The 24,323-nt window shown below is 40.5% G+C and overlaps 1 protein-coding gene across 2 annotated transcripts; it reads right to left on the reverse strand.

Annotated features, from left to right (window-relative positions):
* Positions 1-296: 296 nt before the first annotated feature.
* Positions 297-21,917, reverse strand: CB2H6orf141 (chromosome B2 C6orf141 homolog). 2 transcript variants are annotated; one of them, XR_003419143.2, is made up of 3 exons: positions 20,478-21,917; positions 3,605-3,768; positions 297-991 (listed from the first exon to the last, which is right to left on the reverse strand). XR_003419143.2 is itself a non-coding variant. In XM_015071110.3 (1 exon), the coding sequence occupies exon 1, from the start codon at positions 21,819-21,821 to the stop codon at positions 21,222-21,224; it is 600 nt and encodes a 199-aa protein (XP_014926596.2). In that variant the 5' UTR covers positions 21,822-21,917; the 3' UTR covers positions 20,160-21,221. The 2 variants fall into 2 exon arrangements, 1 of the variants encoding a protein (XP_014926596.2); XM_015071110.3 differs by lacking the exons at positions 297-991; positions 3,605-3,768 and having other exon boundaries at positions 20,160-21,917.
* Between the last annotated feature and the right edge of the window lie 2,406 nt (positions 21,918-24,323).

Genomic DNA, 24,323 nt, shown 5'->3' on the forward strand with positions numbered 1-24,323 from the left:
TCTTCCCCTCCCCCACTCACTGTCTGTCTCTCTTTCTCTCAAAAATAAACATTTAAAAATTTTTAAAAATAACCCTTTAAATCATTAGATTAACTTTTTAATGGTACCTTAATAACTCTAAAAATGGGAATGGTTTCATCTTTAATTATTTTAGTAGACTAATATTGGCATCTAGTAAATACTACTAAGCTATTTTAATGTTTCAACAATTTTTTGAAAAGGCATTTCTCACACTATTGTTCTCCAATAGTGTCCTTTGAGACATTAGTAGATGTTGTCCTTTGAGAAATTAGTAGATGTTCTATGCAAAAAAGCAGTGTCAGTGAAGTGAATTTGAGAAATGCTCATATTACAGGCCTCTCTTTTGGTTTATGGTGTGCCTATTAGGATATTAAAGCCTCTGAGAAAAACACCAAAAACCTGTTTAATTTTATTTAATTCAGTTTTCACACTTACTAATCCTTGGAACATTTTTTTCTTGGAATTCCCACTAACATCTCTTAAAATCAACATTGAGTAACAACAGTTCATTCAAGATCCCTGATCTTGCTTCCAGGATCTACCTTCTTTTATTCCTTCTAGAAATTTGGGACACTTTTTGTCTCTGGCTTGTGTCAATCTTTTAATCAAATTCTGGAAATTTTTAAAGGTCCACTCAAGTGTCACTTCTTCTTAGAAGGCATGATCACCAATAATTTTGTTCCTCTATAAAATCTTTTCTTGACAGTTTGTCACAATCATCCCAGAACTGGTTTAATACTGTGTATGTGTTTTCCTACTCTGATTAATAAATTCCCTTATAGGCAAAACAGTAATGGATGCTTCTGTTGTTAATGGCATTGTGTCAGTGTTGCTTGGAAAATGGTTTGATTAACAAGGCACTCAATTCCTGAGACTTAACCTTGATTGATGAAAATGTGAAGCTCTTTGGAGGTCCTAGGATTGCGGTAACCGTATCTTCCCTCTTCAACTTCATGTCTTCTTAGGTACACTAGATTGTTCAAGAGACCATGAAACAGTATTTGTTAGAGAATTGCCATTTCAAAAATGTACACTTTATAGAACATTCTGAGTACAGAGATGTCACAAGTCTGCTTGGTTAACACATTTGATAATTCTCCAATCACACATTACTGTGTCAAATATCTTACTTATAATGCACAGATTGTGAATCACACCAATAAATAGTTCCGTATATGACTTCAATACATTTTTACAATTTTGGCCATTCATGTTTTACCTACACCACTACTTATACATGGACTATGGGATAAGCCATGAATGAATAAGGAACACTCAGTAGAATTCACTTACAAGAGTGAATTTAAACAAAGGGGAACTATCAAGTACTAAACAAAGTACTAACTAAAACTTTAATATTTACTCTGAGCCATGTAAGTTCACAATAATGGTGCAATCCGGGGCGCCTGGGTGGCACAGTCGGTTAAGCGTCCGACTTCAGCCAGGTCACGATCTCGCGGTCCGTGAGTTCGAGCCCAGCGTCAGGCTCTGGGCTGATGGCTCAGAGCCTGGAGCCTGTTTCCGATTCTGTGGCTCCCTCTCTCTCTCCCCTCCCCCGTTCATGCTCTGTCTCTCTCTGTCCCAAAAATAAATAAACGTTGAAAAAAAAATTTAAAAAAAAATAATAATGCTACAATCCAATTTGTTATACTTGTGAGCGATGAAGTTGCTGTCTTCTAGAATGTAAAGAAAAGAGCCTTGTCAAATAGTTCCCATTTCCAATAGCACAACTGACAACTATTAATATTATTTCACTTTGTAATAATTTAGGTTCTGTTACTATAAGTACGTATTTACTCTAAGTACTGATTCAGGGGAACACTGGATCAGGCAACTATATGTATTTTAGGGATGCCTTTTATCTTCGGTATTTACTAGGTCATTTGGGTGGTTAGGGGCCCTATAGAGAATTTGATGAAATATATGATAGAGCTTCTCTCAAGCACATGAATATACTGACAAACCCACCAAATTTAGCAAACAATGAAGTCCTCCCTAAAGTTTTTAAGGATTACGGAATATTAGAATTACATGGTACTGCTCTATGGGACAGTAAGCCTATTATAAATTACAAAAATAATTATTCTGATCCTGCAAAGAAACAGTGGTAAAGTGAGTGTGCTATGCAGAACTAGAATAGTTTGACCTGGAATCACCTAGGAGTTTGCAAGAAAACCTCTGGATTTATAGCTCTGACCAGAAAGCCCATATTGTTTTCATGTCTCATCTAACCTCTAAGTAGATGTATTACCACCAGCATAATATACAAAATACTCTGGGTACATAGAACTTACTATAAACGATACTAATATTCATCATAAGTTACTTAATTCCAATGAGGAATTTGTGCTGTCCAATTCAGTCTGCCAGTTAGTTGAGATAAACTTGAAGTCTAAATGAGATGCTATTTCTATAATGCTTTCAGAAATGATGGGGCCTTCCCATTATTGCAAGTATTATATATGTATATTTATCTTACTCTGTTGTTTTTTGTTCTTTCAGCTTTTCAGTGTGTTTCCAGTTTTGGGGTTCGTCCTGAAAAGTCATAAGACAGTACTCAGGAACCAATATGAATTATTTGCTTTTATAATGATTATAAAAGTGTTATTTCCTAGATTGTCAGCATAAATTTGACAAAAATGACCCAAGAAGTTTCACTGATGCCTTTTTGGTCAGACAGCAGGAGACCATGGTGTTTTGCTCAGGGGTTACCTAGGCCTATTGTGTATTATTTGGTTTAATTAATAGCATCTGGAGGAAAAATATTTCTTTCAAAGAAGAAGGATAGCTGGATTCAATTAAGTTCGTCATGGTAGATTTGTACACTCCAAGACATGCTATTTAGTACATTCTGCATTCTCAAATATTTTCCACTGCTTTTTGCATCACTCTCTGAAAAAAAAAAAAAGGACATATACAAGATCCCAAATGTTAGCTTTTAGAATTAGTATAGTATTCCTTTTATTGCAATCTTGAAAATGTGTTTCAGTTGATTAACACAAGAAAGAGTATTTAATGCAGTTTTTTTAAAAAAAGAAAGTGTTGGGCATATTCTAATCACTCAAGTAAAAACTAATTTCCAAGTGGCAAACAGCCTCTCCCATTGTTAGAACTATTTATCATTATTAAATTGGGGACATCGGGGACAGGCTTTATTCAAACACTCTGCACAGCACCCTCATAATAAAAAAATTCCACTGTATCGAGGAAAGAATGCAATTCAATGCATTCCTTTTTTAAGTTCATGTTAGGTTATTCACTATGATCATCCAGTATAAAATTATTTCATCACTAATGATTCCTTTTGCCTTTCAGGAGAAAAGACACATCTATTGCCCATTTCAGTGATGAAAATTTGGCGGCACTTGTTAGTAATCCGTTTGTGGCTAGTACAGAGACCACAGCCTCCACGCTGCACTGGGAGCTTCTGCTCATGATGCGATATACTGAGGTCCAGAGTAAGTCTCCTAAGATTCAGAGCATTGCCTGAAGGAAGGACTCAGAAATCTCTTGGACTGGAAAAGGCAGAATTCTATGGCCACACTGGATACCTTTAATTTATGTCCTTGAGGACAATGTATACCTTTAGTTTCTTTTTGACGTAAGAAATTAGATTTCACTTCCTAAGCTTCCTGAGACGGTCTGCAGGTGTCACTCCAGGCCGGTCCCCAGAGGAACCTCGGGAATAGAGCCCTTGAGTGGAAGCAGTGCAGAGAAAAGATGAGTCAGGCAGAACTCGGAGAGCACCTGGGTTTGATTTTCACAAGGAAAGAAACGTGAGAAGATGGTTCCAATATCCCCTCCCACGCCAGACTCAAATCACTCTGCGTTTTATCCAGAAAAGGTCTGTGATGAGATCACCAAGCTTGTGGGGTCAGCCCAGCCTCGAATTGCACATCGAACTCAAATGCCATACACAGAGGTGATCGTTCAGAAGTGCAGAGATTTGCTAATGCCCTGTCCACAAGCTTACCTCATGCAACCACCACAAATGTTCTATTTAAAAATTACTACAGTCCCGAGGTAAGGGATTAAGAAGGGGAAATGAGGGGAGAGGGAAAGGATGTCAAATGCTCAAAATCACAGAAGCACTGAAATGAACTGTCAAAGACAATCTTGGCCTACCTTTCTTCCTTCCCACCCTCCTTTCCCTTTTTCCTCTCTCTCCCTCCCTCCCGTCCAACAAAAGGTAACTGAGTGTGTCAGTGTGTAAGTACACAGAATAGGGGGTAATTACTCTGTGCAACTTTATAAGTATAGTTATTTTTATGTGGTAACTGAAGAAATCGGGGATCAGAAGGCTTAAGCCAGGTGGGTGGGCAAAAGGGCCAGATCCCAGGAAAGGCGTGCCTCCGCTTAGAGCACTGTTTTCACCTCACAGGGCCCCTCCAGCGTCACTTCCCCCCTCACACAGAAACACCCCCCAGACCCTCTGCTTCCTAATCTTACTACTTCCAGATGCATTCTTGTGCTTTCCACTGGCAACCTGAAGAAGTACGCACAGATCTTTGCTAAAAGTACACTGAAGGCAGGGATTGGCATAGGGTCATGGTATGCCCATGGCACTAATTCTTTTCCTTAAAACTAAATCTGCTTGCTGCTTCTGGGCCCATCCCTCCATGAATCCACGGGGGCCACAATGGCTGACATGAGAAAACAAATATAACCAATGTCAAAAAGGAGAAAAAGAGACCACCAAGGAAGCTATAATAATGGCAGGATTTCAGGGTGTCTAACACTCCTACCCATACTACTGGCTGTTAGTCCCTTGGTTTCACTGAGCCCCAGTGGAAATAACTTAGCATAGTTGTTACGAGGAGGAAAAAAATCCACAATGCCCAGGTACATGTAACTATAAATAAAAAACAAACAAAGCAAGAATATTTTAAAACAAAACACTTTATTTTTAAAAAGTTTTTTAATGTTTATTTATTTTTGAGAGAGAGGGAGAGCATGATCAGGAGAGGTGGAGAGGGAGAGAGAGAGAGAGAGAGAGAGAGAGAGAATCCAAAGCGGGCTCTGAGCTGACAGCAGAGAGCCCGATGTGGGGCTGGAACTCACAAACTGTGAGATTATGACCTGAGCCGAAGTAGGATGCTTAACCGACTGAGCCACCCAGGCGCCCCTATATAAAACACTTTAAAGCAGTTGTTTGCTTTTTGTGACTCAAAAACTATACAGATTCATGTGATAAAACAGCTAACCACAATGATAGTATTCCAAAACTTTCTTAAAGAGGAGGCTATGATTAAGGTGAAGCAGTAAACATTGTCCTTAATTTAGGGACAGGCTTTTCCTCTTATTCCTGTTTTATTTTTAGTTTTCAGAATACTCTTTCCTGTATCACAATTAAACTTCCTTTCTTTGATGGCCCTATGTTGTTTCATAGCCTGTGGCAAGATGTGGAAGGGGGGTAGCTGACTTTTAAGAGTTTGTTTTGAGGGGCCTGTTAAGTTTGTTCACTATCACAGTCCCTCGGGGTAATAGAGCAAAACTTCACTGAGCCTCAAACCTGCCAGGAACTGCACCCAGTTTTAAGGCTCACAGTCACCACATAAGGACTATTTAACTCCCTTCCTATAAATTTAGAAACTGGGACATATCAAAAGTTAAATAACATGCCGTTATCACATAGCAAACACAGGACTACATAAGAATTTGTTTCCAGTACTGAGTCCAAGACTCGTGTCTTGTAGGTACAGAACAAAAACTTGGTTGAGTAAATGAATGTTCCACGCTCCATCTTAAACTCCGCCCACTGCCCCTCCACTTTCCCTCCTCTCCTATCCTTCTAGAACACACTGTTTCTGAAAAATTGCCAGCCGTGACCTTCACGCATCTTTAAAGAGCCACCATTTTAGGAAGGTATTTAATCTCTGTCATTAATAACCCTTCTCTTTCTAGGGCACTGAGGTCATCACTTTGCTGACCTCTGTACTTTGTGATCAAACACAGTGGGAAAAACCCAACACATTTAATCCTGAGCATTTCCTCAGTTCTACTGGAAAGTTTATCAAGAAAGAAGCTTTCATGCACTTCTCAGTGGGTAAGGTCTCCTACTTTGAAACAGGTGGTTTAAAAAAATCTGGAGAGATTCTGCCTTGTCTGAGGATTGTGCTTAGGTTTTGCATTTTTTTTTTCCATGTGGCACTAAACATAAGAAAAACGGGAAAGTGGAAAGAGACGTTCCTCCCCAGGCTTTAAATTGGCTGTTAAGACATTAGGCATTGGAATAGTATTTTCTTAAGGAATCCTTTAAGATTCCATGCAGCTGAGGCTAGCGTAGAGCCTTGGGAATCTCATGAGAAAGTGTAGCAAGGTGACAATGTGCAACTCACTTCACTCCAACCAGAAAAGCTTTGCTTCAATATGTGTAAATACCTGTCTCTCTTAGGATTTCTTGAGTAGGAGAGGGAGGGAGGGGGCTTAGGAAAGGGAAGAGAGAAGAGCTTTCCACAAGAGTACATTTTGGAATCCAAGGAACTAAATAACTTCACTCTATAATTGTCTGGATCCCTAAGAATCTGAAATGAATTCTTCATTCCTGGACAAGAATCTTAGAAAAACTATAAACCATAAGCAGTTTGTCACCATGTGCCTTTCTACTTAAACAACAGCTTAGCATTCACTCCAGATACCCATTCAGTGATAGGTAAACAGCAGTCACCCAAAGGATAGACTTTCCTTACCTACTGATGACTCAGGGATACAGAGAGAGATAGAGTACAATGCATGCTCCAATTTTTTACACACACACACACACACACACACACACACACAGGATGATATACAAGAAAGTGTAGTAATGACTCCTGATTTAAATAAAAACATAATATCACATTTGGAAACAGAGTAAACAGAAATGAAAAATAATCTACGTGTAATTCACAGTGTTGTGAGCTCAATTTTTCTTAACGCTTCCCTGCATTATATTTTGGGGGGAAACAAAAGCCATGGAAACAAACAATAATCTCTGGAGGGTTCTTCAGCTACGTACTTCTAATTCTGAACCCTCATTTTATAAGTGGAGAGATGGAGCAATTAGTTTCTCAAACATAAAGGTTTTTTTCCTAGTCTCCTTTATCAGACCTTGGATTTACTGATGTTTATGTTTAGAGAGAAGAAACTGATGTTCAAGTTTAAACAGAAGTTTTACTCCCCTTAAAACCCCCTTTTCTCCATAAACAACAATTACTTTTACACTGACCAACACTGTCTCCAGGTCCTCTGTGGTTTCTCACACACCTGGACCTGGAAGCTTCTTTGGACTATGAGACAAACAGTAATAGTCCAGAATTTGGCAGAGAGGCCCATCTTCAAACAATTTTGCCTCAGGAATTCTAAACATCTCCAGATATACTGTGTGTGTGTGTGTGTGTGTGTGTGTGTGTTTTCCTGCTTTAGGACAATCTAGTATTGATACTCTTTTTTTATCCTAGACAAACAAATGGAAATATCTGTAGAGTATAATAATCACAAAACTATCACAATAAGAAAACATATCATAAAACCAGTTTTGAGTGCTAAGTCCTCATGTTCCTTTAAGTTGTGGTGAAGTCACTCTTCCCCAGTTCTTTTCTTATCACTTCTTCCTTACTTTATTGAGATAGAGATGTTGCTCTCTGGAGGCCTCATTTGATCTTTGACCACCATCACTCTTAACTAATTTTGCATACAGCATTTCTTTTTAAGATAAACAAGATCATTTGCTATGGTTTCACCGATCTATCCTTAAAAGCAAACGAAAATGATACATATTTTGTCTTGTTGGGCAGCTAGACTCTTAACCTTGAAACTGAATAAGCCTAAATATAGGGTAGATAATTCACACCCTAAGTTGCATTACATACCCATTTAGATGACACCACTCAATCATACTTTTCATTGTGGGCAGGTGCGAAAATCTGATCCCAAAAGCTAGATTAGGTGTTCCTTCCATGGGCTCCCTCAACACCCTATCATAGCTTGTGACACTGTATTAGATTTACCTGTTTCCTTGTTAGGCTCACCTACTGGGCAGGAAGCCCCTTGGAACAATAGTCTCACAGCCAAGTTTAATTAAATACCTGTATCTTGTTGACATTGCACATGCATTGGTGGATTGAACTGTTAGCTTTTATTCAATAAACATTTTTAGACAGAAGTAGTGTGTATGGCCTTTCACCCCTAAAAATCCTGCCTTGCTACTAGGCACAGTGAAAAAAATACCCCCCACCACCCCATTTGTGGAGTTAATCTGTTTCCTGGAAGTCCTATATAAACCAAAGTACTACTTTACCCTGTGTTGTAAATTATCTACATTTAAATATTTCTCTGAACTTCGAAGTCTTTTGTGACTCAGTATACTTATGAGTTATTTTCCAAATTAAATAAATAAACAACAACAAAAGAAATCTAGCTGGCACGTGCGTGGCTCAGTAGGTTAAGCGTCCGACCAGCTCAGGTCATGACCTCACGGTTCATGAGTTCGAGCCCCACGCCGGGCTCTGTGCTGACAGCTCAGAGCCTGGAGCCTGCTTCAGATTCTGTGTCTCCCTCTCTCTCTGTCCCTTCCCCTGCTTATACTCTGTCTCTCTCTCTCAAAAATAAATAAATATTTTTTTTAAAAAGAGAAATCTAGCTGGACTGTCTACAACATTTTACTGGCAGGAAAGCAAAGCATCAGGCTTAGGATTTATAGACTCTGGAAGCAGGAACGAAAAGACTTGGTTGGGCCTTCTGAAGGACTAGAAGCAAAAACTTGTAATAATGCTACATCTCAATCAAATATATCATCTTTGTTCTATAATATAACCACAAACTCATTAAATTTGAGCCAGAAAAAAAGGCACCATTCTCAACACATCTTAAGAAATATATATAAATATTAAGTCTCCTGGTTTTTTTTTTCTTTAATAAAAAACTTACCCAGAAGACTTCCTTCCTCAATTGTAACTGACTCCACTTTTCAGATAACTTGACATTTTCCCAAATAAGTCATGTTCCAAAAGCAACCAAGTCTCTGTTCTTAAAATGCTTCAGCATGACCTACTGTCTACTTATCCTTTGGCCTCAGGCCTTATATTCCCTAACTCATGCTCTATGTTCTGGTCAGAGTCAAAGTTTTTTCAGCCCTGAAATATATCAAAACCCCTTCCACATCTCACCCCATCTTTTCCTGGCTGACTTCGTCTCACCCTTTGCATAGGAGCTGAGATACAAAGCTCTCACACAAAGGAGTCGTCCTCCCTGGCCCTTCAAATCACATTGGGTACCTTTATTATCTGTTCTCATGACACACTTGGCTTTACCTGCTGTAGCATTTTTCACATTGAAATGTTAATGTTTATTTAGCGGCCCGTCTCCCTGTTGGGAGCTCATAAGGTAGGTAGCATATGTAGTTAATTTTGTATTTCCAGGGCTTAGGTAGAATCCATGAGGCTCAGAAGAGGTTAAGCAACTAATTCACACATTCTAAAGTAGAAGAAATCACACATGGACAGCTTTTGTCTTTGTCCAGATTGTTTCAGATTTTTGTGCTCATATATCTTATAACCTTCCACCATGTCCATCTCTCCAGGTGTCCGGATGTGCGTTGGTGAGTCACTGGCCAAGATGGAGCTTTTCCTGTTCTTCACCAGCCTCATGCAGAAGTTCGCCGTCCATCCATCCCCTAAGGTCTCCCATCTAGACCTGGACCTAACCCTGGACATTGGCTTTACCACTCAACTCATGCCTCACAAGATATATGTTCTGCTCTGAGCCTAGGCTCTTCAATACAAGACGCAGCCCTAGTTCTTGATGTACCAGCTTCCCTTTTCTGCATTTCGCCAGCCATGATATTCTGCCAAGCACTTCAGCTTTATTTAAATCATCAGCCACATTATCACAGAAGGTTCTGAGTTCCTGTGCTAATCAATGTAGTGGAAACCACCTTACTGCCATTCTCTAAGACAGAACATTGGCACCTAGAACCTTCACTTCCTGCTCTAAGGTCTTTCAAGTCAAATCTGTCCTTTTCTTCCAGGGCATAGGACACATCTAAGTATCACCAACAACCGTTTTAATTGGTTTGCGCAGGAAAACAACATAATGCTTTGTTCTAGAATGCCCAAGAACACCTTCAAAATTGCAAGGAAGAAAATTAAACTTAAAAACATTTTTTTAATATTTATTTATTTTTGAGAGAGAGAGAGACAGAGCATGAGCAGTGCACGGGCAGAGAGAGAGGGAGACACAGAATCTGAAGCAGGCTCTAGGCTCTGAGCTGTCAGGCACAGAGCCTGATGCAGGGCTTGAATTCACAAGCTGTGAGATCATGGCCTGAGCCGAAGTCAGACATTTAACCAACTGAGCCACCCAGGGGCTCTAAGAAAATTCAACTTTTGAGTGAGGAGCACACTAACCATAAGACACTGGCTTCATTCTGTGAATAACCAAAAAGGGAGGATTAACAGCAGATAATTGCTTACAAGTACTGCCAGTTTGCTGAGCTCAGAAAGGGAATTCTCCTGCTCTGACATAACTGGAACTTGCAGACCCCACTCCCCTGTGTTCAGTGCTCTGAAGTCCCAGTGAAGGCACATGCAAGCGACACGGCTGCAGAATAACAAAATCATCGTCAGTTCCCGAGACACAGAAAGCATCTTCAGTTTTTATGAAGTCAAATGTATGTCCCCATCATCAACATAAATCGTTCTCCCCTGCTCTTACCTGATCCCTGTCAGAGCAAAACTGGCACTGGATAAAGTTATGCCATGAAGCAAGACTTTAAGGCTACTGCAATAGAGAAAAGATGCCAGAACTTAGTCTGAACTCAACTCTGCTGAAACAAGGCGGGGAAGAGTTTTGAAGTGTCCTGGTGAGCTAGTAGAAGAGCACAGGTGATGTTTAGTGTGGAGGCTGATCAACGGCATGTGTCCCCTACTCTGATTTACTTTATAACTTGCACATTTTTTCTCTAGGATTAGGCCATGAGTGTTTGCTAACTAACAGCATCCGTTGAAGCCAGGCTTCTACCCTCCCATGGGGACTGGAGACAGGGGTGCTGTCTTCCTTGATAACTGCATTCAAAGAGATGGGTTCCAGGTCCTTGAGAAAGACATCCTTATGTTGTAAATCTGGCAGGAGGCTTTTTTTTTTTAATAATTACAACTCAAAGAGGGCAGAGAAAGAATTGATAAGTGAAAGTTTTCTAAAGTAAATGCCCTAAGAAAATGGAAGGCAGGACCTAAAGTCAGGAAAAAGCTGGTCTAAAGCTTAGTCAAACTGAGAGGAATGTTACATCCTTCTTGGTCATCCCCCAAGCAGCACTGTACACAGAGTCCTTTTAGAAAGAGTCAGATGGGGAATATTCAGGTTCCCCGACTTTGTTGAACTAAATAAAGCCATCAATGCCAAAAGAAATAGGACCTGTTAATTTTAACTTATTGTTTGAACACATTCAAGAAGTAGCAGCATTTTCTGAGTTACACTTAGTACCTAACTGGTGTACAATAATATATGTTAAATCTCTATCCAAAGTCAAAATTAATTTGTGGACTGCTTTCACTCATAGAGGGAAAAGACACAATTTTGATTAGAGATCAGGAAATATGAGCTTTAATTCCAACCCTTTAGTCCCCCATGTTTGTGACTTTATGACCACATGTTGGCAGTGGCATACTTAGTGAATCTGGCACCAAAAAGAAGTTAATTTTTAAAACCAGCATGAGTTGGGAGAACTGGACAGCAACATGCAGAAGAATGAAACTAGACCACTTTCTTACACCATTCACAAAAATAAACTAAAAAATGGATAAAGGACCTGAATGTGAGATAGGAAACCATCAAAACCTTAGAGGAGAAAGCAGGAGAAAACCTCTCTGACCTCAGCTGCAGAAATTTCTTACTTGACACTTCTCCAAAGGCAAGGGAATTAAAGGCAAAAACAAACTATTAGGACCTCATCAAGATAAAAAGCTTCTGCACTGCAAAGGAAACAATCAACAAAACTAAAAGGCAACCAACGGAATGGGAAAAGATATCTGCAAATGACATATCAGACAAAGGGCTAGTATCCAAAATCTATAAAGAACTCACCAAACTCCACACCTGAAAAACAAATAATCCAGTGAAAAAATGGGCAGAAGACATGAATAGACTTTTCTCTAAAGAAGACATCCAGATGGCCGACAGGCACATGAAAAGATGCTCACCGTCACTCCTCATCAGGGAAATACAAATCAAAATTACTCTGAGATATCACCTCATGCCAGTCAGAGTGGCCAAAATGAACAAATCAGGAGACTATAGATGCTGGCGAGGATGTGGAGAAATGGGAACCCTCTTGCACTGTTGGTGGGAATGCAAACTGGTGCAGCCACTCTGGAAAACAGTGTGGAGGTTCCTCAAAAAATTAAAAATAGATCTACCCTATGACCCAGCAATAGCACTGCAGGGAATTGACCCAAGGGATACAGGAGTACTGATGCATAGGGGCACTTGTACCCCAATGTTTATAGCAGCACTTTCAACAATAGCCAAATTATGGAAAGAGCCTAAATGTCCATCAACTGATAGATGGATGAAGAAGTTGTGGTTTATGTATACAATGGAATACTACTTGGCAATGCGAAAGAATGAAATATGGCCTTTTGTAGCAACGAGGATGGAACTGGAGAGTGTTATGCTAAGTGAAATAAGTCATACAGAGAAAGATACCATATGTTTTTACTCATATGTGGATCCTGAGAAACTTAACAGAAGACCGTGGGGGAGGGGAAGGGGAAAAAAAAAAGTTACCCAGAAGGAAGGAGGCAAACCATAAGAGACTCTTAACAACTGAGATAAACTGGGGTGCCTGGGTGGCTCAGTCGGTTGCGTGACTCACTTCGGCTCAGGTCATGATCTCACAGTTTGTGGGTTCAAGCTCTGCGTTGGGCTCTGTGCTGACAGCTAGGAGCCTGGAGCCTGCTTCGGATTCTGTGTCTCCCTCTCTCTCTGCCCCTTCCCCACTCATGCTCTGTCTCTCTCTGTCTCAGAAATAAACATTAAAAAAAAAAAAACCTGAGAATAAACTGAGGGTTGATGAGGGGTGGGAGGCAGGGGAAAGTGGGTGATGGGCATTGAGGAGGGCACCTTGTTGGGATGAGCACTGGGTATTGTATGGAAACCAATTTGACAATAAATTTCATATTAAAAAAATAAACAAATAAAAAAGTTAAAAAAAAACAGCATGAGAAAAGAATGTTTAGCAATAGTCATAAAGTAAAACAAAGAACTTTGATCCTTTGGTTAGTCTAATATTTTGTGTAAATAATTGTCAAGTAACTAATAAGTAAACTTTAATAAAATTGAAGTATCTGCAAAAGAAACAGAACTACTAAATTACACCACTCATGCAATGTTTTATTTTCTTGATTCATTCTTTAGTTTTAAAATAATGAATAAAAAATAAATTTAATGTTAAATACATTATCCGAGTCCAGTAAAATAGTTTGTGTATGAACTAAATTTGCAGTTATCAAACAAAAACTATTACATTTTACTGTTTTCTTATTTTAAATTTTACACATAATATCACATGAAGTGTCAGAACTGAAGTAACTCACATTCATTTTCTTGATCACTATAATTGCTCTGTCAATGTTTATACTGAATCTTGAGATGCAGGAATATATAAGGGTTGGAGACAAAACGTGCACTCTTAGTGAGTTGAAAGTATTCAGAACCCTTAGGAATTTACTCTCAAAATGAATACATGTAGTTGATTCCACATGCATGTGTGAGAGAGATATTAGGGGGACAACACTGAAGAGTTCTTTAAATGATCTTCCTCACACACACAAAAAAAACTTTTAATGTGTTCATTTCAAGCTTACACTTGTATTATTCAAATTCAAGCAGTAATCAGGAATTTTTTAGAAGTTAGATCAACAATAGAATTTTTTTAGAGAGGGGTATTCTATCACTAAACACTTGGTGATGATAAAAAGCAGATAGACTTTTAGTTCAGGTTTATCCCTGTTTTAACAGCTCTAAAGATGACACACAGCTTTTGTTTTGCTCCTCAGGTCAAGTCCTTGGCATGTCATTAATTACAGGTCACAGAATCTCCTTTCTTCCACTCAAACATGTTTTTGAGTTCACTTATTTATTTTGAGAGTAAGAGAGAGAGCAGGGGAGGGCAGAGAGAGAATCCTACCAGGCTCCACACTGTCAGCAGAGCCCAATGTGGGGCTCAAACTCATAAACTGTGATATCATGACCTGAGCTGATATCAAGATTTGTACATTTAACCAACTGAGCCATCCAGGTGCCCCCTTCCATTCCAACATTTTGATTATAGAATTATTTCACTTGTACATTTGCACATTTTCCCACTCAGTTATGTTGGGATGGAAAGACTGCATAACCTAGTGTAATACTGTATGCTAATTATACTACAATTAAAAAAAAAAAAGAAAGAAAGAAAAGAAGGACTGCAGAGCCTGACCCATATAACCTCAGGGATCTGCACTAATACTGAGGCTGGCTTGAAAGTCCACAGGTACTCTCATGGCTTCTCTGAGACACAGAGAACCATGAGAACCAGCTGTCAGAGAACCAATCTTTACAGAAATTGTGTACAGAAGCCCTCGCTGAGAGCTGTCTTGGTTTCGTAAAAAGTATCTGGTGTCCATTACACTCCCCCACCCTTCTCCCAAGTAAGCTGAATTTGGGAATTCAATTATATCCACTTTTCCAAAAAGCTAGTAAACTTTCGAAACAACTTCAAAGTCGTAAGATTTTTTTTTTTTTGAAGTTGGACGTGTGCCTAAGGATAATAGAGTGGGTATAGAATCAGCTTTAAGATTCAGGGTTTTGGGCCTCAGGCAGGTTGTCTAACAAACCAGGCTTAAGATCAGGCTTATGCACCCAGCAATCTCAGTGACCACTGGGAAATCCACATGCCCAGGTAGACTTTACACAGCCCTTACCTCAGTAAGGAGGCACTAATCCATTATACAGCATTTTGGGTCCCAACAGTCAGGGCTGAACTATGCCAAAGCATATTTCACCCCCATAAAGAAACTACTTGCAATGCTGTACTCTGGATGTTTCTAAGAAATAAATATAATGTGATTATCTCCAAAAAAGAATTCTGTGACTGGACCTTCCAGAATTCTGTGACTAGGTCTTCTGGTGTCTGTCTTCAAGATTGTCCTAAAATTAATGAGAGACTGAATATAAAAGTGGACAATGACCAGGCCATGTATGATAATATATGAAAAAAGACAGAAAAGCATCTTAGTAAAAGCCACTGGTTTGGTTTTGATATGATTTCTTGTGTTGTATGTTTTCTCTTCTGTTATAAAAGACTGAAGCCTGGGTTAGGATAAAAAGTGAACTAAACGGTAATAATAACACAGATAATAGTAATATTATTATAATAGCTAATATTAAGCATTATTGTTGTTCCAAGTATTTTTAACTTACTCCTGGGGGAAAAAAAACAAACCTTATGATGTTGATATTATTTATCTGGTTGTAGAACTATGACCACAATTTGTAAAGCAAATAGCTTGGGAACCACAGCCTCAGCAGCAATCAGCCCAGAAAGATCAGAACTTGGTCAGTGACTGCCAGCTTCCTTTTTTTTTTTTTTTTTTGGTACCCTTCTAGCGCAGGATACACCAGAGAAAGCCCCAAGCCAAACATACAAGAAGTCTCTCTAAAAATAATTTTTTTAATGTTTACTTATTTATTTTGTAAGAGAGAGAAAATAAGCAGGGGAGGAGTAGAGAGAGAAGAGAAAAAATTCCAAGGGGCTCCAGGCTCAGAGTGGGGGCCAGACTCAGAGCTCATTCTCACAACTGTGAATCACAACCTGAGCAGATATCGAGAGTCAGTGACCAACTGAGCCATCCAGGTGTCCCAAAGAAGTTTTTTTTAGATAGCCCACCTCCACCTTCTCTATGTTAATAGTTTCCAATCAGAGCATATATGAAGCTTTTTTTCACTACTGTCAAAGAAAAATTGTACCAGACAGAATGGAACAGGCAAGGAAGAATTTATTTAACACTTATAAATAACTTTAAGAATTTATTGCAATAGGAGAGAGAAGATGAACTGAATTAAACTCAACTCCTTTGAAATAAAAGGTGAGAGAGTTTTTAAGCACTGGGGTAGGTTAGTGGAAAAGTACTGGGGGGGCACTGAGAGGAGGGTGGTCAATTCAGTTAGGCCCTCTTGTTTGCTAATTGATACTTATTAAGGTAGGCTCTTACCTTCTCCCAGACACTGGAAGTTAGGAGCCCTATCTTTTTTTATTACATTTCCAAGAGATGGCTTCCAGGTCCTTGAGAAAGATGTTCCCCAGATGTAAAAACAGACACAAAGTTGAGAGATTTACATGCCAAAGAGGCAAAGGAAGAATTGACAATTTCAAGTTTTCTAAAGAAAATGCTCCAAGGAAAGGGAGGTCAAAAGCTTACACTCAGAAAGCAAGCTGTCTGGTTTAGCCAAGCTGGGGGTAACATTAAGGTCATCGTGGTTACTGTAAAGCATTCCCACTGCCCTGCCTGCCTTTGCTTCCCTGCCCAGTGCCAAGTGAGGCGGGCTAATTCCTTTCCTACACCGAACTCTAAATAAAGAACCTCTGCCTGTCCAGTTTTGCAAAGGCTGCAGTCTCCCCAAAAGTATTCATTCTATCTTAACACTTTGAAATCTGAGTTTGAATTTAAAGTTAATTCCAAGCCTCAAAGCAAGCAAGTCTAACGTTTTGTTGGTCACTATTGGCAGAACAGTGCCTAAGAACGGATTATAACTTCTTACTCTTTCCAAAGTAAACAGTACTGTGTCACCTCTTATCTTCATCTGGAGAAGTTACTAAGATTTGCCCTCCTTAATTAAAGAGCAAAGTACCCACTAGAGTTCTAAACAAATCAGGGTGTTCAAGAGTCAAGGCCTTTGTTTTCTTATCTGAATCACTGATTCGTGGATTCAAATTCAGGCTCCACCTTCCTCCCCAACCCCTTGCAATTCATTAACAGGAGACCTGACTCAGCCTGTAGAAGTGTTGAAATTGTGTTTTCCTTAATGACTTCCTGCCCTTCCTCCCTTAAGGGGTTTTTTAAGTACTGTCTCACATTCTTAGGTAATAAAAGAACCGCATTTCTGAACTCTAATAATCAATGTTTCATTATGAAAACCTCTAGACTAATGACTCTTTAAAAAAAACCACAGATTTTTAGAGATCTCCTTGCCAATTCACGAATCAATATATACCTCACTCTTTTGCAATCTCTAAATGCCTCTGTAATTCTACAAAGTGTTATCTCCATGGCATTGTTAACAATTGTTAATGGGGAATAGAGAAAATGAAAACGTTTTGGTTTTTGTGACAAAGTAGGACACAGAACTACATACAGCATATACATCAGTACTTCTCAAACTTTAATGTGAGCCACCCAGTGGTCTTGTGGGAATACAAATTGTGATTAAATATCTAGACTGGGGCCTGAGATTCTCCAAGTCTAAAAAAAAATATTCTTAGAGATGCCCATGCTTCTGGTTCACCCTGAATAGCATCACTATGTCTTAGTTTATGTAATTGACAATACTCAGATTTTAAAATTGCCTATGCCAAGAAAAGTATAGGTCTGTAGGTATGGATATACACATAAAAAATAAAGTAAATAAAACAAGACTGGAAATGTATCAGATATGAACAGATTTGGGGTCATGGGTGAATTTTTGTTTCCTTTTACTCCAGTTTTCTTTTTCCTTGCAAGCTATTTCCTCAAACTTTTCTGCAATGAATATAACTTCTTTTAACAGGAAGATTTGTCTTTCTTTCTTTCTCCTTTTTATAAGCAAAAAGGCACATAAAGTATTGGTGATAAGCAACAAGAATAAGAACAGCAAGTCAAATGTAATGCATCTCAAAGTTGGTGAAGGATGTAGACAAAGGTTTTAAGAGAGGACAACACTTGCCTAATGGGGACAAAGGTTGTAAGACAGGCCAACACTTGCCTGATGGAACTTATGTGATATTTGCCTATGGTCACTTGAGTGGCCACGGGGCTTCTGGAAGTCCTTGCTATGATTCATCCACCTGAGACAATTATAGATGATCATATTTTCCAGCAAGGTGGTGGTAAGACCAAACAGCCAACACCCAGCCATTCGCAGAGATTTCTTAGTATTGAGAATGCTCAAATTTCACTTTGGATTCACTCCCAGGACACTGTGAATGGGAAAAGACTCCTCAGGCTCCTCACTCAAAAGGGTTCTGTTTGGATAATGAAAACCTGTGCAGCTAATTCAACAGTGCTTCAACTTACTACTTCGTATCAGGGAGACCTCGGTTTAACTAGGAAATCTGTAAGCGCATTGTAGGCAGTCAACAAGAAGCCTGGCAAGTGCTTTAAAAATAACCTTTATTTTAGGGGCAGCTGGGTCGCTCAGTTGGTTAAGCAGCTGACTTCGGCTCAGGTCATGATCTCACAGTTCATAAGTTCAAGTTCCGCATTGGGATCTGTGATGACAGCTCAGAGCCTGGAGCCTGCTTCCGGTCTGTCTCCCTCACTCACTGCCCCTACCCTGCTCACACTCTACCTCTGTTTCTCAAAAAAATAAAAATAACTTTTACTTGAGATAAATTAACCTAAGCATACTTGGACTAAAAGAGTTAAGCTGACTTGAATAAATACATTTGTGTCAGAAAGGAGGTAAGATGAAAATGGGTATCTATTCTGCTTCTCTGGGACAATAGGGCATCAGATTTAAAACTCTAAGGGGAAACTAACCTGATACCTAAAGAAAGCATTCAAAACTCCTACCAAGGGGAACTAAGCAGACTTGAAACCTCTTCAAAGACTCTGTCAAGCATGATGCACCTTAGGCCTTTGAATCAAGATGTGGAGGTCATTTCTAAGAAATTTAAGGTTGTACCTGAGATAAGTTTAAGCAAAAACCAGAGATAAGTTTCTTCTTTCAGGAATGCCTGAGTCAATAAAAATCACTGGTTTGGATCACAGGATTCCTGGTGTTGTATGCCTTCAGCTGTTTTTCTTATTAAAGAATGCTTGGGATGAAAGTGAACTAAACAATCACAACACTAATAATAACAGCTAACTCAGCATTTTTTACTGTACCAAGCATTATTCTAAGGTTTCTTCATTTAACTTAATCCCAGGAAAAAACACTTTATTATGAAGTTGATGCTATTTATTATTCCTACTTAATAAATAAGGACACAGAGGCACATAGAGGTTAAGCACTTGTCCAAAGTCACAGTAAGAAATGGGACAGTTTTGAACCCAAAAGCTGAACTTCAGAGTTTGCCTCCATACAGAAGGCAACAAAATGACATTTTGGTCAATGTTGAGGAGGCTTTCCTTGCTGACTATAAATTCAATGTTCAGTCATCTGGGGCATATAATGAGTCACAACCAAATTCATTAAATTAATTTTCAGTCCTGAAAACTGTCTACCAAAGAAATTTAACCTCACATAGGGGCGAGACAAGTTTGTTGGAGTAAAGGATAATTCACTTTACAGGGCTTATATTACCCTTTCTATCTACCAAGCAGCTTTGAACCGAGATGAGGTCAGGTGCTGAATTCTTTTCTCCTGTGTGGGTCTCATGGTCCTAAGAACTGCCAGTGGTGATCCTCCAGCCAAAAGACCTTGTAGGACTCTGGGGCATCAAGGTGATTCTAGCACCTTCCATAAACATGAGTCAGAAAACTCAGGATGCTCTGTCATGTTTTGACTCCCTACAAGTAAGTCCCTCTGAAGGCCGTTCTCAAACCTTTAGAAGGGAGATTGTATTCTTACCTACTTGGTAAGTGTACGCAATTACTAGTTGTGTGACCTACCCAAGCCACGTGGTCTCTATACCTAGGTTAGGTCATCTGTAAAACAGGGATGTATCTTACCTATCTTGTCTGCCAGGAGGCAAGAAGATCAGATGATATCTGAGGACATTTCAAGCTCTAAATTGAAAATAAAGGGCAAAGAGGGAGGAATAAAGTAGGGGGCACTGTTCAACAGTTTACTCCTCAAAAGCCAGGAGTCCCATTTGTTTTGTTCATTCTTGAAGTAACCAAAGACTCCTTCAGCACAGCTGAAGTCCAGTAGTACATCTTTGCTTCTCACCGATCTCCAAACCAGGCCACACTACTAAGGAGTTCATGACAACAGTATTTAATAAAAAAAAGAGGAACAAATAAAATGAGTTATTTCAATAGCACCAGAAAAAATTTTTCTTTTCCAACACCTCAAGAGAGACGCATTTGCAATCCAGTCTTGCATACAAATGTTATTAATAAGGAGCTAAGGACATGAGTAAGATACACAAATCATGTAAAGCAAACTATACATTATCTACCTTGAGATCCGATTTATCTACTGTATTTAAAACTTTAAAATAAATAACAACCAGATAAAAAGTATTTTTACTAGACTAAATACTTTGGAGTATAAAGCCCATTTAAAGGGCATCTCACCTTCAAAGCTGGGTCTTCTGTTCTCCCTCTTCTTTTCCTAGTTTTGTTTTTTTTTTCCCTAACACTTGATGAAATAAAAAAGAAAAATGTGCACATCAGAAGAAAGTAAAAAGAAAATATTTTGTTTACTTGCTACTTTAATTTTCCCATTTCTTTTTACTTTCTTTTTCAGCTTTAAAAGAAGCCGCTCTCCTCATCTACTCCCATCCCCTTTAGAGAGCAGACCTCAAACTGTACTTCTGATTTTAGTTCTTAGATCACGGAGGCAGCAAAGAGATCAATTGAGATGTATTGCAAAATGAGACTTAACAAAAGCATTTTCTTATTTCAAAAGGCTCACATTTTACCAATCTGAAAATACCTTTCCTGCCCCTCTTCTCAATGACTTAGGTCCCCAGGCCGTCACAGTACTTAAGACACAAAGGAGGTATTATGTTGCTCACTGTTCTTCATTCTGTATGGAGTGACATCCGCCTCCCAGAAGCGCTGCCCCAGTCTTTTAAAAAGTCCTCCCGTTGGATAACTACAGGCTGGCGTTCCCAGGAGAGAATTTTTCTTTTAAGGATTATTGCTCAACCACCTGCTCGCAACATTCCTCAGGCTCTCCTTTCCTGTTTCATATCCTCCGGCAATCAAGTCCTCGGGGACCGCGAGGTGACCTCTCCGCAGAGTGGACGCGGGGTGCCTCTCCCCACGGGGAGAGAGCCCGGGGTCCTCGGGGGGCCTGGCGCCCCACAGCCGGCTTCATTCCCTGTTGGTGCGAAACGTGATCGCGGTCATGGAGTGCTCCTCCGTGCGCCTGGTCATGCGGCCCTGCGTCCAGGCGGTCCACAGGACTTCCTCTGTTACCTGATAGTCCACGATCCGCACGAGCACGGACTTGGGCGGGGCTGCGGGGTCCTGCGGCGGGGCTCCGAACGGAGCGTCTACACGGCTGCCAGAAATTCCCTTTTTTCCCGGAAAGAGGGAAGGGCAGTTGGGTTCCCGGTCGTCTCCGGCCGCCTGGAAGAAGTCCTCCTCACCGGCCGCTTCTTCCCGCGCAGGGTCCCCTGGAGTCCCCAACCATCTCTCTGGGTGCAGAAGAAAGAGCACTTTCTCTCTGACCCAGGGCTCACAGTCCAGGTTCTCCGCCACCGGGCGGTTCTCGGGAGCGCCGCCCCGGCTTCCGCTCGCCCCCGCAGTCGCCGCGGGATTCCGGGAGCCAGGAGCCAGGGGAGCCCCGCGCCCCACGTCTCGCGGAAAGGACCCGGCGCTCCCCAGGCTGCGGGGAGCGTCCGCGAGATTCTCAGGCCCGCGGGGCCCCGGAGCCCCGAGGCCCCCCAGCCCGGTGGGAGGCTCATTCATCCGTCGGCGCTTTCAGCGGTTCACGCGGCAAACTCCCGCTGAGCTGGGGAAAGCGCGGGCCGCGCGGGCGCTGGGTGTGGTCCCGGGGCCGCTCTCCCCGCCCCGCCCACGGCCAGCTGGGTGCAGACCCCGCCTCCTGCCGCTCGGCGACTCCCGGCGCGTCCACCTGGGGCCGCCTAGCTTGACGTCCCCGCAGGCGCTTCTCTTTCTTCTTCTTACCCTCGGCCCTAGCCCTGCTGCCTTTTTCGTACTTCTCTACCCCTTCTTACATCCCAGTTGTATTCTGGTTCCCACCTTTTGCTTTTCTACAGGGCAGAGGCGCAAAAGACACCCTCGCACAGCGCCCCCCTGAAGTGCCCGCGACGAGGTGCCCTCTTCTTTCCAACGACACGCCTCCAGGTGAAGGAATAGGGAAGGTTGTTTTGGTTTTGCTTTAATTATCTGAGTTAATCAAATGCTGTGAAAACGGTTTCGTGTCCACTCCAAATCCATCCCCATCATGCTGCCAACATTATTGAATGTGGATCTAGGGATCAGGCTAGAAAAGTTGAAGCCTTTGAGAACGCGGCTTCTGGTGGGGTTGTTCTTTTGGGATGCCAGGATCTGCAGGACAGTGGTCGCTTCTATCTTCATTTTGGCTATAATCGATGCTTATCCTGAGAAGGGGGTTAGTGCTTTGCATGGAACAAAAACAAAACAAAAACATCACTAAATGAACGTCTTCAGGATTTAAAATTTGGTGTTTGCGTCATTTTTGTATTTTTTATTTTTGTAGAACAAAGATCAAGGTGTCTTTTTTTTAAAGTTTATTTATTTGTTTTGAGAGAGAGAGAGAGTATAAATGGGGAGGGGTAGAGAGAGCGAGAAAGGGAATCTCTGCACTGGCAGTGCAGAGCAGGATGCAGGCTCCAATTCACAAACCGTGAGATCATGACCTGAGCTGAAATCAAGAGCCTGAGGTTTAGCCAACCAAGCCACCCAGGCTCTCCTCATCATTTTTTAAATCTATACCTTTACTCCTCCATTCCCTTTCTCTTTCACCCCAGAGGTTAAAAAAAATGTATGTATCTGAAGTTAAAAAAAAAGTATGTATTTCTGGGTAGACTTTTGGAATCTTCTCATTGGCCACCTGCTGACACCCACATCCTTGACTAGGGTTAATGGGAGAAACTAGCTCATGGAGAAAGGGGAGGTCAGTTTGTGATTGCCAGTCCATCCTTAGTAACAGGTGCTTGTTTTATTAGAAAGTGCTCGCTGTTTTCCTGTCTACTTAAGTAAAAATGACTGGGATGGTGGAAATTTCTACCCATATCTGAAGAACCAAGTGGTGTGCTTAAAGAGATATTTTGGAAAGAGAGGACCTTCTGCTGTTTATGAAGTCTTTCATATGTATATGAGTGTTGGAGGAGTGAGAAAACCTGGGTCAGATCTGGCTGAAAAGATGCCTGACCTTGGGCTGGTTACTGCTAAATGACAAAGTTTTTAAATGTTTTAGACAAGAATTGTTCTAAGCACTCTATATATTTAAATTCATTTATTCTTCACGATAGACTAAGCAAGTAGTACTATTACTCTAGTCTCCTTGAGAACTTTGAAGAACAAGGTTAAGGTTTTGTCCAAGGTCAAGCACCAATAAACAGTGGAGCCAGGATTCTAGCATGTTTTAATGCTTCCTCCTATTTCCAGTTACTCCTGTTTTAAGGCTACAAGTTCATGTTTTTTTCTGTTCATTTACTTAACCACTAATTACTGAGTGTGTGGGAAATGTCAGCCAATATTCTAGGTGATGGGGACATCTGGGGGAACAAGCCAAATTGCTTGTCCTCTTGAAGCTTTCATTCTTCAAACCCTATGTCCAAAAGTAGGATATAATACCTTAACTTTAATGTACATGAAAATCTCCTGATGATTAATGTCTTACCCTACTCTCAGCAATTCTGTTCTTATAGAGTTGGATAGCACTCAGAATATGGATTTTGAGCAAGCCCACCAGTAAATCTGATGCTAGTAGTCCATGGACAGCATTAGGAGAAACATTACCAAAAATTGATATAGATAAGCTCTAGGCCTTTTTTGCTGCTTTCAAGTGGCAATAACACTGAATTTCCCTTCCCTGCAGGAAATTGAGAGAATTTCAGTGAAAGTGTCTGTATTCTTTTTTCTTTTTCTTTGTAGTTTATTTTTGTTTTGAAAGAGAGAGAGAGAGCAAGAACTTGGGGTGGGGAGGGGGACAGAGAGAGAGAGAGGGAGAGGGAGAGTATCCCAAGCAGGCTCTGCACTGCTAGTTCAGATTCCTTCCCGCCCTGTTGATGTAGGATGTAGGTAGGGCTCCATCTCATGGCCTTGAGATCATAACCTGAGCCAAAATCAAGAGTCAGAAGTTCAATAGATTGAGCCAACCAGGTGTCCCGGTGTCGGTATTCTGAGGGAAGTGTAATGGAAACCACAAGTTTTATGACTTTTTATTTTATTTTATTTTATTTTTTGCTTTTGGAGATTGGG

This window comes from Acinonyx jubatus, chromosome B2, assembly GCF_027475565.1.
Source record: "Acinonyx jubatus isolate Ajub_Pintada_27869175 chromosome B2, VMU_Ajub_asm_v1.0, whole genome shotgun sequence".
NCBI classification, from domain to species: Eukaryota; Metazoa; Chordata; class Mammalia; order Carnivora; family Felidae; genus Acinonyx; species Acinonyx jubatus.